The 14,125-nt window shown below is 38.6% G+C and overlaps 1 protein-coding gene across 4 annotated transcripts in view; it reads left to right on the plus strand.

Annotated features, from left to right (window-relative positions):
* LOC110121671 (contactin-associated protein-like 3) overlaps nt 1-14,125 on the plus strand; it is an 89,701-nt gene that overhangs the window by 63,431 nt on the left and 12,145 nt on the right. For all 4 annotated transcript variants that reach the window (XM_070464614.1, XM_070464615.1, XM_070464617.1 and 1 more), the window contains exon 13: nt 591-678. In XM_070464614.1, coding sequence (XP_070320715.1) covers nt 591-678 — 88 coding nt within the window. The remainder of the gene's footprint in view (nt 1-590; nt 679-14,125) is intronic.

The following is a 14,125-nucleotide window of genomic DNA, read 5'->3' on the forward strand; positions in this document are numbered from 1 at the left end:
TTTAAAATACCATGCTCTCCTCACTGGTTTCACCTTATTTGATTGGGAAATATTGCCTAGTTTTTCATAGGGACTACTGGAGATATTCCAATGGGAACCTATTCCCACTGGATTACAAAAGAACAAATGCTACTGAAATTTAAACACACAAGAAAAAGCACGATCTTGCTTAAAGTGAAAATACATTTTGAAAAACATCAGAGTCTTTAAATTATGCATTGTCACTGGGTTTTGAAGAGTGATCTTTTATATTGAATCTGTATGAATACTACATTTTTTTCTGTTTATGTTATTAATTTCCTCTAAATAAGTAAAAACTTTGAGGTTCAAAGTAGCTCTTGCATCTCTTTGTGGACTGTACCAATTATGATACTTAAATCATGAAGACAAATGTAGGGGAAAAGGATGGGGTGGAGTGAAATTTGAGGTGCTAAAGAAGTTGTTTATAAAATACTTTTCTCTTTTAACCTTTGTGATAGCTTGAACGTATGGATTATTTTTATCATTTTTCTTGGTGTTCCTTTGATTCCCATCCTCTTATCAAAATTGCTTGCCATTTTGATGTTTACATCTTGTGGAACATTTAATAGGTTAACCAGAATGCAAGGAGACAAGTCATCCTGTCTTCAGGGACAGAATTCAACGCTGTCAAGTCCATTATGTTGGGGACAGTTTTAGGTAAGTGGAAGAAAGAGGGCCCCTCTCCCCTTACCACCCTATGATTGAGATCAGAAGTGTTAAGTTGCAAATATGGAAAGCATTCACCATGCTGAAAGGAGCTCCTTGACATATTCATGATTTCCCAGTGAGTGACAATCAAGGGAGAAGCGTGCACTCTTGTCTGAGTGCACACATAATCACGACGAAGTGCTGCTTGCGAGCTGAACAGGGGCGTTCCTTGAAAACTGCCTCCACACTTACCCTCTCACTTAGCAATCAAGCATGATGAAACTTTGCATTTTTCTAACAATTCAGGGAAGACAAAATCAAAGCAGATAGCAAGTTCAAACTCTTTAGTAATCAGGGGTCAAATGCAGAAATCATTTTAATGATAAATCTAGACGTAGGCTTAAGAAAAAGCTGCTCTTAGCAAACAAATAAGCTTTGAGCTGTGGCCTGGTCCCTGCCTTGCCTGTGGGCTGAGGTGAAATGTTTTCATTACTCCCAGCTACTCTTGGAAAATCACACTCTAAATATCCCACAGACGTCCTGTCCTTTATGGCTGTTAGTTATTCTCCATAAAAATGCCAAAGTAAAAGCATACTTTACTATTTAAATGTCAAAACCTTGATGCCTTTCCCCCCCTTTTCACTGAGAATTACATTGAAATAAAAACAAATATTGAAAGGTATTTATTTTCTTTTTGATTATTTATAAACTATATGTTTTATTGATATTTAAATGTTATCTAGGGGAAATTCTCCATGGCATATTTATTATTCCTTCTCTAGTACTTGTTATTCATATAATCTTGTTTTGTCCTAAATAATCAATGGAAACTTACTAGGTGTTCAGCCATCTATGCGTTGATTCTTTTGGTCACTTCTTCTACCTTACGTATATAATAGTACATCACCAACTTGAGAGTGTTAGAGAAGGCACATGAATGAACGTTCCAAATATGTCGAGAAGCATAGTAACTATTAAAACTATCACATCTTTCAAACAGATGGACAATAAAACGATGGCTTGGAAATATGAATCCTAGTGCTATTTCCAAGGGTGCTCTTATAAATGATAATAACAAAAGTGTAAGTTTTAGATGCTACAGCCTAACTGTTAAAAAGCTCGGCTATTAAAACGGCTGATTAGGCCAATGAAGAAGGGTAACACTATAGTTTCAGCTTGGTACGGTGAATAACAGCTTTACGCTGAAGCGGTGATGGTCCTGCACTGTAATCATGCCTTAAAGGTGGATATAGAATCTGTCTGGCTTCGATAATGTATTGGGTAGACAGGCAGCTTGTGCTGAATGTCTTTTCCCGTGGTTCGTTGTTCTTCACACTCCCCACATGTGGGATAGTGGTGATATAATTAACACAGAAATAAAAATGAAAATACTTGTTTCCCGTTGAATGCTGGGAGATGTCTATACCTATCATAGCTTATTGTAGAGGTGAGTATTCCAGTCTCTAACATGTCATTTGGATGTTTACCAGGCACTTCTGACATCTCTGTTTTCATGATATTAATAGATTTTTTATTCTGTTTAAATAGTGGCATATCCTGGCTATTATAAACAGTGCTGCGATGAACATTGGGGTGCACGTGTCTCTTTCAGATCTGGTTTCCTTGGTGTGTATGCCCAGAAGTGGGACTGCTGGGTCATATGGCAGTTCTATTTCCAGCTTTTTAAGAAATCTCCACACTGTTTTCCATAGTGGCTGTACTAATTTGCATTCCCACCAACAGTGTAAGAGGGTTCCCTTTTCTCCACACCCTCTCCAGCATTTATTGCTTGTAAACTTTTGGATAGCAGCCATCCTGACTGACGTATAATGGTACCTCATTGTGGTTTTGATTTGCATTTCTCTGATAATGAGTGATGTTGAGCATCTTTTCATGTGTTTGTTAGCCATCTGTATGTCTTCCTTGGAGAAATGTCTGTTGAGTTCTTTGGCCCATTTTTTGATTGGGTCATTTATTTTTCTGGAGTTGAGCTGGAGGAGTTGCTTGTATATTTTTGAGATTAATCCTTTGTCTGTTGCTTCGTTTGCTATTATTTTCTCCCAATCTGAGGGCTGTCTTTCCACCTTGCTTATAGTTTCCTTTGTTGTGCAAAAGCTTTTAAGTTTCATTAGGTCCCATTTGTTTATTTTTGCTTTTATTTCTGAAATTCTGGGATGTGGGTCATAGAGGATCCTGCTGTGATTTATGTCGGAGAGTGTTTTGCCTATGCCCATCAGCAGACGAATGGATGAGGAAGCTGTGGTACATATACACCATGGAATATTACTCAGCCATTAAAAAGAATTCATTTGAATCAGTTCTAATGAGATGGATGAAACTGGAGCCCATTATACAGAGTGAAGTAAGCCAGAAAGATAAAGACCATTATAGTATACTAACACATATATATGGACTTTAGAAAGATGGTAACGATAACCCTATATGCAAAACAGAAAAAGAGACTCAGATGTATAGAACAGACTTGTGGACTCTGGGAGAAGGCGAGGGTGGGATGTTTCGAGAGAACAGCATTGAAACATGTATCTTATCTAGGGTGAAACAGATAACCAGCCCAGGTTGGATGCATGAGACAAGTGCTCGGGCCTGGTGCACTGGGAAGACCCAGAGGGATCGGGTGGAGAGGGAGGTGGGAGGGGGGACTGGGATGGGGAATACATGTAAATCCATGGCTAATTCATTTCAGTGTATAACAAAAACCACTGTAATGATGTAAAGTAATTAGCCTCCAACTAATAAAAAAAAAAATTAAAAAAAAATAGTGGCATAATTTTAAAAGAAAGGGAAAGCAAACAAAAACAGACCAAAAAAAAGAAAAAAAGAGTTTGAAAAACAATTCAAAAGAATAACTGCTCTCTCAACTTTCGCCCATGAGAATAACAGTATATGTTTAAATAGAGATTATGAAATTCCTAAAAGCTCAAAGATCACCTTCAGTTTTAGAGAACAGGGAGATAAAACCCTATCTTTGGTTGTCAGCCTAACATATAATTGTTTTTAATATCCAAATGGAGAACAATTTGCTCCCTTTTTATCTGATTTTGAGCTCTACTCTCTGGCCCTGCTGATCCTTGGTTTGAGAAAAGTAAGTAATCGACCACCTAAAATGTATGCAAGGGGCTTCACTGGCAGCTCCGCTGGTAGAGAATCTGCCTGCAATGTGGGAAACCTCGGGTCGATCCCTGGGTCGGGAAAATCCCCTGGAGAAAGGAATGCTTACCCACTCCAGTATTCTTGCCTGGAGAGTTCCATGGCTATAGTCCTGGAGTCACAGAGTCAGACACGACTGAGCAACTGACACTTTCACTTCAGTGTCAAAGGGAGTGCAAGCCTCATAGCTGCCTTTCTGTCAAGTGGGTGCAAGCTGTGGGTGGAATGACTGTCCTATCTGCACCCAGATCTGACCCCTCCTCCACTGTGGAGAAGTCTGTGTGCACTCTTTTCCCAGCCCAAAGGACAGATATGCTCAAAACAAGCACATCACACACAACGCCATGCCCTCAGTGCCTCCAGCACCAACAGGAGAAATGAGGCATGTTCAGAGATGCCCATGTCCCCATGTAGAAAGCTGCCATCAGTAAGTATGAAATTGACAAAGGAGTATTTTAAAGGCAAATTAGGTTCAAATGTATGATCTATAAAGAAATAGGCAATAGATTATGGAAATTGACTTAATTACTAAACTGTATTATATGAAAAGGATCATTTTAATTAAAAAGTAGGATAATAGGTTTTGTTATATGAATTTTTATTTTTCTGTTATTTAATATATAGAGAACAGTAGCATGGAATTGAAGGTGTTAATGTTTTTATTCAAGGATGATATATTCAAATGCATCTCTCTCAGGCCATAAAAATTAAAGTTGAAACTCAGCAATGAAGTTTATAGCCTGAAGCAATTGAATCTAATAAAATTATAAATATTCATTTCATCTGTACCTAGAGGTATGTATCTTGATCAAAGGCTAATAAAACTTTTCATGTTTTGGATAACTTTATTTTTGGATGGCTTCTGTTCTGCCACCACTGTCAAAACCAGTTACTGAGTATGAGACTACAGTTTTATGTTCAGAGTTGGCAAATAGACAGAACTTCACTTCACTGACATAGTAAAATAGACCAACAGATTGGTTAATAAAGAGCTATTAATTTCTCTGAGAAAGTTGTCCCAATCTATGATAAGCTATCCAGTACTAAATTCTGTGTGTGTGTGTGGAGGTATTTTTATAATCTTATAGAGGAGAAAGTCTTTCCAAACATGTTAAAAAAATCAGGAATTATTAAATTAAAGAGTTTAAAATTACAGCTTAAGATTTAATAACATCTATAAAGAAATATATAAATAAGATAAGGGGCCAAAAATAATAAAGTGGTCAAAATTTTGTAATACAAGATAATAATTAAAATTTTGTAACACAAGATAATAAAATGTCCTTAACATACATAATTCTCAAAATCATTAAGATTCTGTTTAATGCAGGAGTATATTGCTATTAAAAACAATAGAAAACTATATTAATTATCTTGTACAACATTGACATTAAGTAAAAGAAGCAACTACTTCTTTTAGTAGAAAGCCCTACACAGTGTGACCTCAGTATTTCTTGTTCGCTATTTTGACTCATGGAGTTATCCATTCTGGAATGTTTAGTGGTTCCTAGTATGTGCTTATATTTCACTGGACATTTTGAATGCCTCATAGCAAAATACATACTGTACCTGCCCTCAAAGCACTTGTGATATAACACAAAATATAAACAATAAAAGAGTGTTCTAATGATTAACTAATCTAGTTATTATTATTGTTTTCCCTAATGAGTTTTGGAAGATGCTTTGAAATAGACCTCTGATTAACAACCCCTTTGTTCTTTCCATTCTTCAATGATCATATTAGTGATGACCAATCAGGTTAAGTTTTCCCAGTTACTATAAAATAATTTCAGTATAATCCACTTTAAATGTAAATCTTTAGATTTCTAGTGTTCTGTGTAGTTTTGATTCTGATTGGATGCAATCTCAAAAACAACAGAATGATCTCTGTTTGTTTCCAAGGCAAACCATTCAATATCACGGTAATCCAAGTCTATGCCCCAACCAGTAATGCTGAAGAAGCTGAAGCTGACCTGAATGGTTCTATGAAGACCTACAAGACTTTCTAGAACTAACACCCAAAAAGATGTCCTTTTCATTATAGGGGACTTGAATGCAAAAGTAGGAAGTCAAGAAACACCTGGAGTAACAGGCAAATTTGGCCTTGGAGTACAGAATGAAGCAGGGCAAAGGCTAATAGAGTTCTGCCAAGAGAACGCACTGGTCATAGCAAACACCCTCTTCCAACAACACAAGAGAAGACTCTACACATGGACATCACCAGATGGTCGACACCGAAATCAGATTGATTATATCCTTTGCAGCCAAAGATGGAGAAGCTCTATACAGTCAGCAAAAACAAGACCGGGAGCTGACTGTGGCTCAGATCATGAACTCCTTATTGCCAAATTCAGACTTAAACTGAAGAAAGTAGGGAAAAGCACTAGACCATTCAGGTATGACCTAAATGAAACTGCTTATGACTATACAGGGGATGTGAGAAATAGATTTAAGAGACTAGATCTGATAGACAGAGAGCCTGATGAACTATGGACGGAGGTTTGTGACATTGTACAAGAGACAGGGAGCAAGACCATCCCCAAGAAAAAGAAATGCAAAACAGCAAAACGGCTGTCTGAGGGGGCCTGACAAACAGCTGTGGAAAGAAGGGAGGCAAAAGCAAAGGGAAAAGGAAAGATAAGGAGCCGTCCTCAGCGGTCAGTGCAAAGAAATGGAGGAAAACAGTAGAATGGGAAAGACTGGAGATCTCTTCAAGAAAGTTAGAGGTACCAAGGGAACATTTCATGCAAAGATGGCTCAATAAAGGACAGAAATGGTATGGACCTAACAGAAGCAGAAGATATTAAGAAGAGGTGGCAAGAATACACAGAAGAACTGTACAAAAAAGATCTTCACGACCCAGATAATCATGAAGGTGTGATCACTCACACTCACCTAGAGCTGGACATCCTGGAATGTGAAGTCAGGTGGGCCTTAGGAAGCATCACTATGAACAAAGCTAGTGGAAGTGATGGAATTCCAGTTGAGCTATTTCAAATCAGAAAGATGATGCTGTGAAAGTGCTGCACTCAATATGCCAGCAAATTTGGAAAACTCAGCAGTGGCCACTGCTGGACTGGAAAAGGTCAGTTTTCATTCCAATCCCAAAGAAAGGCAATCCCAAAGAATGCTCAAACTACCACACAATTGCACTCATCTCACATGCTAGTAAAGTAATGCTCAAAATTCTCCAAGCCAGGCTTCAGCAATACATGAACTATGAACTTCCAGATGTTCAAGCTGGTTTTAGAAAAGGCAGAGGAACCAGAGATCAAATTGCCAACATCCACTGGATCATTGAAAAAGCAAGAGAGTTTAAAAAAAAAAGTCTATTTCTGCGTTATTGACTATGCCAAAGCCTTTGACTGTGTGGATCACAATAAACTGTGTAAAATTCTGAAAGAGATGGACATACCAGGCCACCTGACCTACCTCTTGAGAAACTTGTATGCAGGTCAGGAAGCAACAGTTAAAACTAGAAGTGGAACAACAGACTGCTTCCAAATAGGAAAAGGAGTACATCAAGGCTGTATATTGTCACCCTGCTTATTTAACTTATATACAGAGTACATCATGAGAAACGCTGGGCTGGAGGAAGCACAAGCTGGAGTCAAGATTGCCGGGAGAAATATCAATAACCTCAGATATGCAGATGACACCACCCTTATGGCAGAAAGCAAAAAAAGAACTAAAGAGCCTCTTAATGAAAGTAAAAGAGGAGAGTGAAAAAGTTGGCTTAAAGCTCAACATTCAGAAAACTAAGATCATGGCATCCAGTCCCATCACCTCATGGCAAATAGATGGGGAAACAGTGGAAACAGTGGCTTGCTTTTTTTGGGGGGGCTCAAAAATCACTGCAGATGATGATTGCAGCCATGAAATTAAAAGATGCTTGCTCCTTGGAAGGAAAGTTATGACCAACATAGACAGCATATTAAAAAGCAGAGACATTGCTTTGTTGACAAAGGCTGGTATTGTCAAAGCTATGGTTTTTCAGTAGTCATGTATGGATGTGAGAGTTGGACTCTAAAAGATGCTGAGTGCTAAAGAATTGATGCTTTGAACTGTGGTGTTGTAGAAGACTCTTGGGAGTCCCTTGGAGTGCGAGGAGATCCAACCAGTCCATCCTAAAGGGGATCAGTCCTGGTTGTTCATTGGAAGGACTGATGCTGAAGCTGAAACTCCAATACTTTGGCCACCTGATGCAGAGAGCTGACTCATTTGAAAAGACTCTGATGCTGGGAAAGATTGAGGGCAGAGGAGAAGGGGACGACAGAGGATGAGATGGTTGGATGGCATCACCGACACAATGGACATGGGTTTGGGTGGACTCTGGGAGTTGGTGATGGACAGGGAGGCCTGGCATGCTGCAGTTCATGGGGTCGCAAAGAGTTGGACACAACTGAGCAACTGAACTGAACTGAAGGTACCGTAGCATTTTTGCTACATTTTATTTCTCTAAAGACTTTTGTATAATTGGCAATCTGTTTATTTTGGGTTCTGAGCATTAAAAAAAAAAAAAAAATCAAAATAACAAACCTCAAATATCAAAACAAAACAAAAATCTGTTCTTGAAGTGTGCAAACTAAAGATACATCTTCCTGTCTTTTCCTAGGGGAGAATACAGTTCAAATCAATATAGTCATGTGAATAAACTTTAGTAAGCCAATTATCTGAGTGGGAAAAGAAATCAACTGAAAGACTGTATGTGGAAATGGAACTCATATATGATAATTGGGTAATAAATAATTCATGGAAAGTACCTACTGAGATCTGCATGGAGAGACTAGAGCTTAGATAGTAAAACACCCTTGAATTATGTGACATGTGTTAGTCTTTCCTATACTCTCCCTAAGAATTTATCTCATTTAGAAGAAATTTACATAGAAAGACACAAAGTTTATAAAATTTCAGGAATATGAATGTATATGCAAAAATGCTCAGCAAATTATTAACAAGTCTAATGCAATAATATATAAAAATTATTATATGCCATGACCAAGTAAGATTTCTTCCAGGAATTTAAGGTTGGCTCAACAGATAAAAATCAATGTAATGCACTGTGTTTATAGAGTTAAGGACAAAAGGCACACGATTGACTCAATAGACAGAGAAAAAGTATTTGAAAAAAATCCAGCATGCTTTCATAGTAAAAACACTGAACAAATTAGAAATGAAAGGGACTTCCTCATGTGTAAAAAAGGCATCTGCAAAAACCACACAGCTATGGTGAAATAATGGAAGTCTCCCCCTAAGATCAATAATGAGATAAGGGTGTCCACTCTTACCATTTTTGTTCAAGACAGTAGTGCAGATTTGAATGAGGGCTGCTAGGCAAGGAAAAGAGCAAAAAATATCCAATAAAAAAGGAAGTAAAATTATCTGTATTTGTAAAGGACATGATCTCATAGGGGAAAAGCTATGATCTTTTTCTATAAAATTATCTGTATTTGTAAAGGACATGATCTCCATGGAAAAAGCTATTAGAACTAATACATAGTTTTGGCAAAGATGCAAGATCAACACACAATAATTTATTGTATTTCTATATATTAGCAATGAATAATACAAGGCTAACATGAAGAATGAAATATGAATTCTATTCACAATAGCATTAAAAAGAAGCAAATACTTTGAAATAACTTTAACAGAAGAAGTACAAGATATGTACACTGAAAACCATAAAATATTGTTGGAAGGAATTATGCAAGAGTTACATAAATAGAAATATATGTGTTCATGGATTAAAAGACTCAGTGTTGCTAAGATGGCAGTGCTCCCCAAGTTTATCTACAGGCTCATATCCAAATCCAAATGGTCTTTTCTACAGAAATTGAAGAGTTGATTCCAGAATTCATGTAGAAATGCAAGGGTTCCAAATAGCCAAAACAATCTTGAGAGGAAGAATAAAGATGGAGGTCTCATTCTTCATGATTTCAAAACTTAGAACAAGGCCACAGTAATCAAAACTATGTGGTATTGGCATAAGAGATATATATTGATTAGTGGAGTAGATCAACAGTCAAGAAGTAAAGCTATGTATTTATGGTCCACTGACTTTTAACATTGATGCCAAGGCCATTCAGTAGAGGGAAAAAAAAAAAAAAGTCTCTTCAACAAATGGTGCTGGCCCAGCTGGATATCCACAAGTTTAAAAAGTGAGGTAGGACCCCTACTTAACACCAGACACAAAAATTAACTCAAAATGGATGATAGACCTAACTTTGTACCTAAAATTATAAAATTCTTAGAGTGAAACATAACTATAAGTCTTTGTAACCTTGGACTAGGCAATGATTTCTTAGAGAAGCTTTTTCAAAAACCTTGGGTTAGATCAAAGTTTCTCAAAAGCATAAGCAGCAAAGAAAAATATATAAATTGGACCTCATTAAAATTAACACTTCTGTAGTTCGAAGGACACTATCAAGAAAGTAAAAAGACAACCCATAAAATGAAGAAAAATATTTGCCAGTCATGAATCAGATAAGAGGCTTTTATAGAGAATATATAAAGCACTCCTACAACTAAACAATAAAAAGATAGGTAAACTAACTTAAAAATGACCAAAGGGTCTGGGTAGACATTTTTTAAAAGAAGATACACAAAAGATGAACAAAAAAATGATGTTCAGAATAACTAGTCATCAACAAAATGCAAGTCAAAACCACAAGATACCATTTTCACGGCCTTCCCTGGTGGCCCAGCAGTGAAGAATCCACCTGCAACGCAGCAGACACGGGAGACACGGGTTCTGTCCCTGGGCTGGGAAGACCCCCTGGAGGAGGGCTGGTAACCCACTCCAGTACTCTTGCCTGGAGGATCCCAAGGACAGAGGAGCCTGGTGGGCTGCAGTCCACGGGTCAGCAAGACTCGGACACGGCCGAAACAACTAAGCACGCACACACTGTTTCACACCCAGTGAGACGGCTGTGGTCATAAGGACAGACAGTAACAAGTGTCATAGAGGATATGGGGAAATCGGAACTCCTGTGCCTTGCTGATGAGAATGTAAAATTGTGCAGCTGCTGGGGAAAAACAGTTTGGCAGTTCCCGAAAACGTTAAACACAGTTACCAAGTGACCCAGAAATTCCACTACAGGTAAATACCCAAAGAAACTGAAAGCATATATCCACATAAAAAAGTGTGCCTGAGTCTTCAGAGAAGTGTTATCCGTAAGAACCAAAAATTGGGAGCAGCTCCTGCGTCTGTCAACTAAGGAACAGACAAAAGTTGTGTACAGTGGAATGCTGGCCCATAAAAAGTAATGACGTACTCATACATGGGATCATATGGATGAACCTTGAAAACTTTGTGCTAAATGAAAGAAGATAAACACAAAATATTACATACTGTATGACTTCTTCTATATGAAATGCCCAGAATAGTTAAATCCATAGAAACAGAAAGCAGTTTAGATTTATCAGGGACTGGGGGCAGGTAGGAGTGAGGAGTGACCACTAATATGTACAGGATTTCTTTGAGGATGATAGATTCTGCAGTTACATACTGGGAATAGTTTTACAACTGTAAAAACCCACTGAATTGTACATTTTAAAAGGGTGAATTTTATGAGATGTGAATTATATCTGAATAATAAAAATTCAATTAGAGATTTATTTCTTTTGCTAATAATGCATTTTCTGCACATGTCCCTGGGAGAGTTGAAACACTGAGTCATAACTGGACATTTCTTCTATTGTATGAGTGAGTTTATTCAAGAATAGGATTTGATGGAAAATAGAGAGGGAAGAACTTGGACATCTGAGTTGGAGTGAGGGTATATCAAGGAGAAGATACATGAGCCTAATCACAATTTAGAGAAGGTGATGAGCTGAAAGCAGCAAACATGTAGAATTCTGACGTTTCTTTGTTATGTGAAAGTCTACTCAAATGTTATTATAGGAAGAATCTTTTTAGTTTACTAAAGACTATTTTTGCCAATTGGGCTTCCCAGGTGGCTCCGTGGTAAAGAATCCACCTGCCAAACAGGAGATGAGGGTTCTAACCTTGCATTGGGAAGATCCCCTGGAGGAGGAAATGATAACCCACTCCAGTATTCTTGCTGGGAAAATTCCATGGACAGAGGATCCTGGTGGGCTGCAGTCCATGGTATCTCAAAGAGTGAGACACGAGTTAGTGACTAAACAACAAGTATTCCAGGAAATACCTTCTGAGAGTGCTTGTTAAAGTGCTCGGAGTTCCAGATTACCCGTGATTGCTTCCCAGGTATTGGGAAGTGCCAGCGATAGTTTGGTGTGGTGGAAGTGGAGTGCAGGGAAGGGAGAATAAGTCACTTCTTGCTGACTCTGAAAATCAGGTCCCTCCAATGATGAACTGTTCAAAAGACAGGCTGAAAATTCTACTTAGCATCATTTTCTAATCATGTCATTTATTTAGATTAAAGGATGTTCACTGTTGTTTCATCAAGTCCAAAATAAATAGCAGGCTGATATTTATATTCATTTAGCCAATTCTGTTTGCCAAAATGTTTTTTAACATTTGTTGCATGTAGTCACGGTTCACTAGCTTTCTTTGCTTGATAGTCGTTTATTGCATGAATATACCAGTTTGTTTATTCTCATGTTAACTTGCAGCTGAATCGCTTCTCATCTGAGACTATTAATCTTTGGGATCAGCTTTATAGCTGTGCCTCTTTATTTTTTTAGCTGTTACTCAAAAGATTACTCATACTTGATTTATTACATTCTACCTTGAATGTACACTTCCCAAACTACATAGAAACCTTATTTTGATTCCCATTTTACTTCCTCTTCCACCCTTTTTGCCATGTTGTCATGTACTTCACTTATGGGTACTATTTTTTCCACGAGACATTATTACTGCTCTTGTTTCAACAGTCAGTATTCACTTAGCTACGTATTTTCACTTTCTGATGCTCTTCATTGCTTTCTGCAATTCCATGGACAGCTAACTTCTCCTGATACTTGCTTGTAGATGACAGCCTTAGGGAATCTTGGAAACACTCTTTTTGCTTCCGCTGTTTACCGCCAGTGCCTTGCAGAAGCACTGCTCGTTGTGGGCAGCAGAAAGCTCTTCACTTTGCTCCTTCCCTTTCCTTGTGGACCTTTCATTAACATGCTTGTCCTCACAAAACCAGAAGTCATCTCTTGTGTTAGAATGCATGGCCTTGGCAATGTATTTTAAAGGCAACACTACCGACACCTGAGACAGCTGAGAATGTTTATGCCCTGAATTGTTGGAAGTCTGATACTGCTCTCAAGATTTTGTAACACAGACAATTTTTAAGAGAAAAAATAGATTAAATCTGTTTTCATCCAAAGTGATTTAAGAGGGTTTACTCAGAATTACAGTGGAAATGAACTTTGTTCTCAGCCCTCAGCACACTCTTTCCTGGAGGTGACTTTGCTTCACATTCACACTCAAACCACTTTCCTGCCCCCTCCTTACCCTGTCTTGAAAGTGCCCCCGATTTTCCCGCCCTTCTTGTTGATGCCCGTGTTCTCAAGCTAAGGGTTGATCAAACATTTTCATCCTAATATGTAAGTTTCTAATATGCATTAAGTTTTGCCTGAGGTTTCCCCCACCTTTTTTTTTCTTTGCACTTTAAAGGGAAGATTTTTGAACCAAAAGGAAGGATCCTTAAGGATGGGATTTCAGGAGTCAGCTAATAGGGAAGACAGATTCACACTGTGTTTCTAAGCACAGTTCTGTTAATTTGAATGCTGACTTGTGTGGACCTAGGTCTGGGAAATGGCAGCTTGGACCATAAGACTTGTTTCTACTCCCAATTCAACTTACTAGTACCCCTAAACCCAGGAACTGTAGGGCCAGCCCAGTAGGCAGAAGAAGGCAGGGAAGTGTGAATAAGAGAGCAGAGGTGAGGATTTGCCCCCTGGACTGGAGGAGGACACTGGAGAAGGAAATGGCAGCCCCACTCCAGTGCTCTTGCCTGGAGAACCCCAGGGACGGGGGAGCCTGGTGGGCTGCTGTCCATGGGGTTGCACAGAGTCAGACATGACTAAAGTGACTTAGCAGCAGCTGAAGGAGGACATAGCAGAGTCTTGGGTGGTGTGTGAAGCCTGTAGATCCTAGGGAAAGCTTGCCTTTCAGAGAACTCAAGCCTTCCATAGGGAAGGTCAACATTGCTCCACATGATGATCCCCATTCTCTCTGCTCCTTCTGAAGCTGATAGAGGGATGGATCTTTGGGTCATATCCTTCCTACTATGGTGAAGGCAAGGCTGAGAGACCTCTTCCTATGCTTCATAGGAAGCCAGACAGTCTGCCTGCAGGTCTGCTGCTGACT

This window comes from Odocoileus virginianus, unplaced genomic scaffold (assembly GCF_023699985.2).
Source record: "Odocoileus virginianus isolate 20LAN1187 ecotype Illinois unplaced genomic scaffold, Ovbor_1.2 Unplaced_Contig_34, whole genome shotgun sequence".
NCBI classification, from domain to species: Eukaryota; Metazoa; Chordata; class Mammalia; order Artiodactyla; family Cervidae; genus Odocoileus; species Odocoileus virginianus.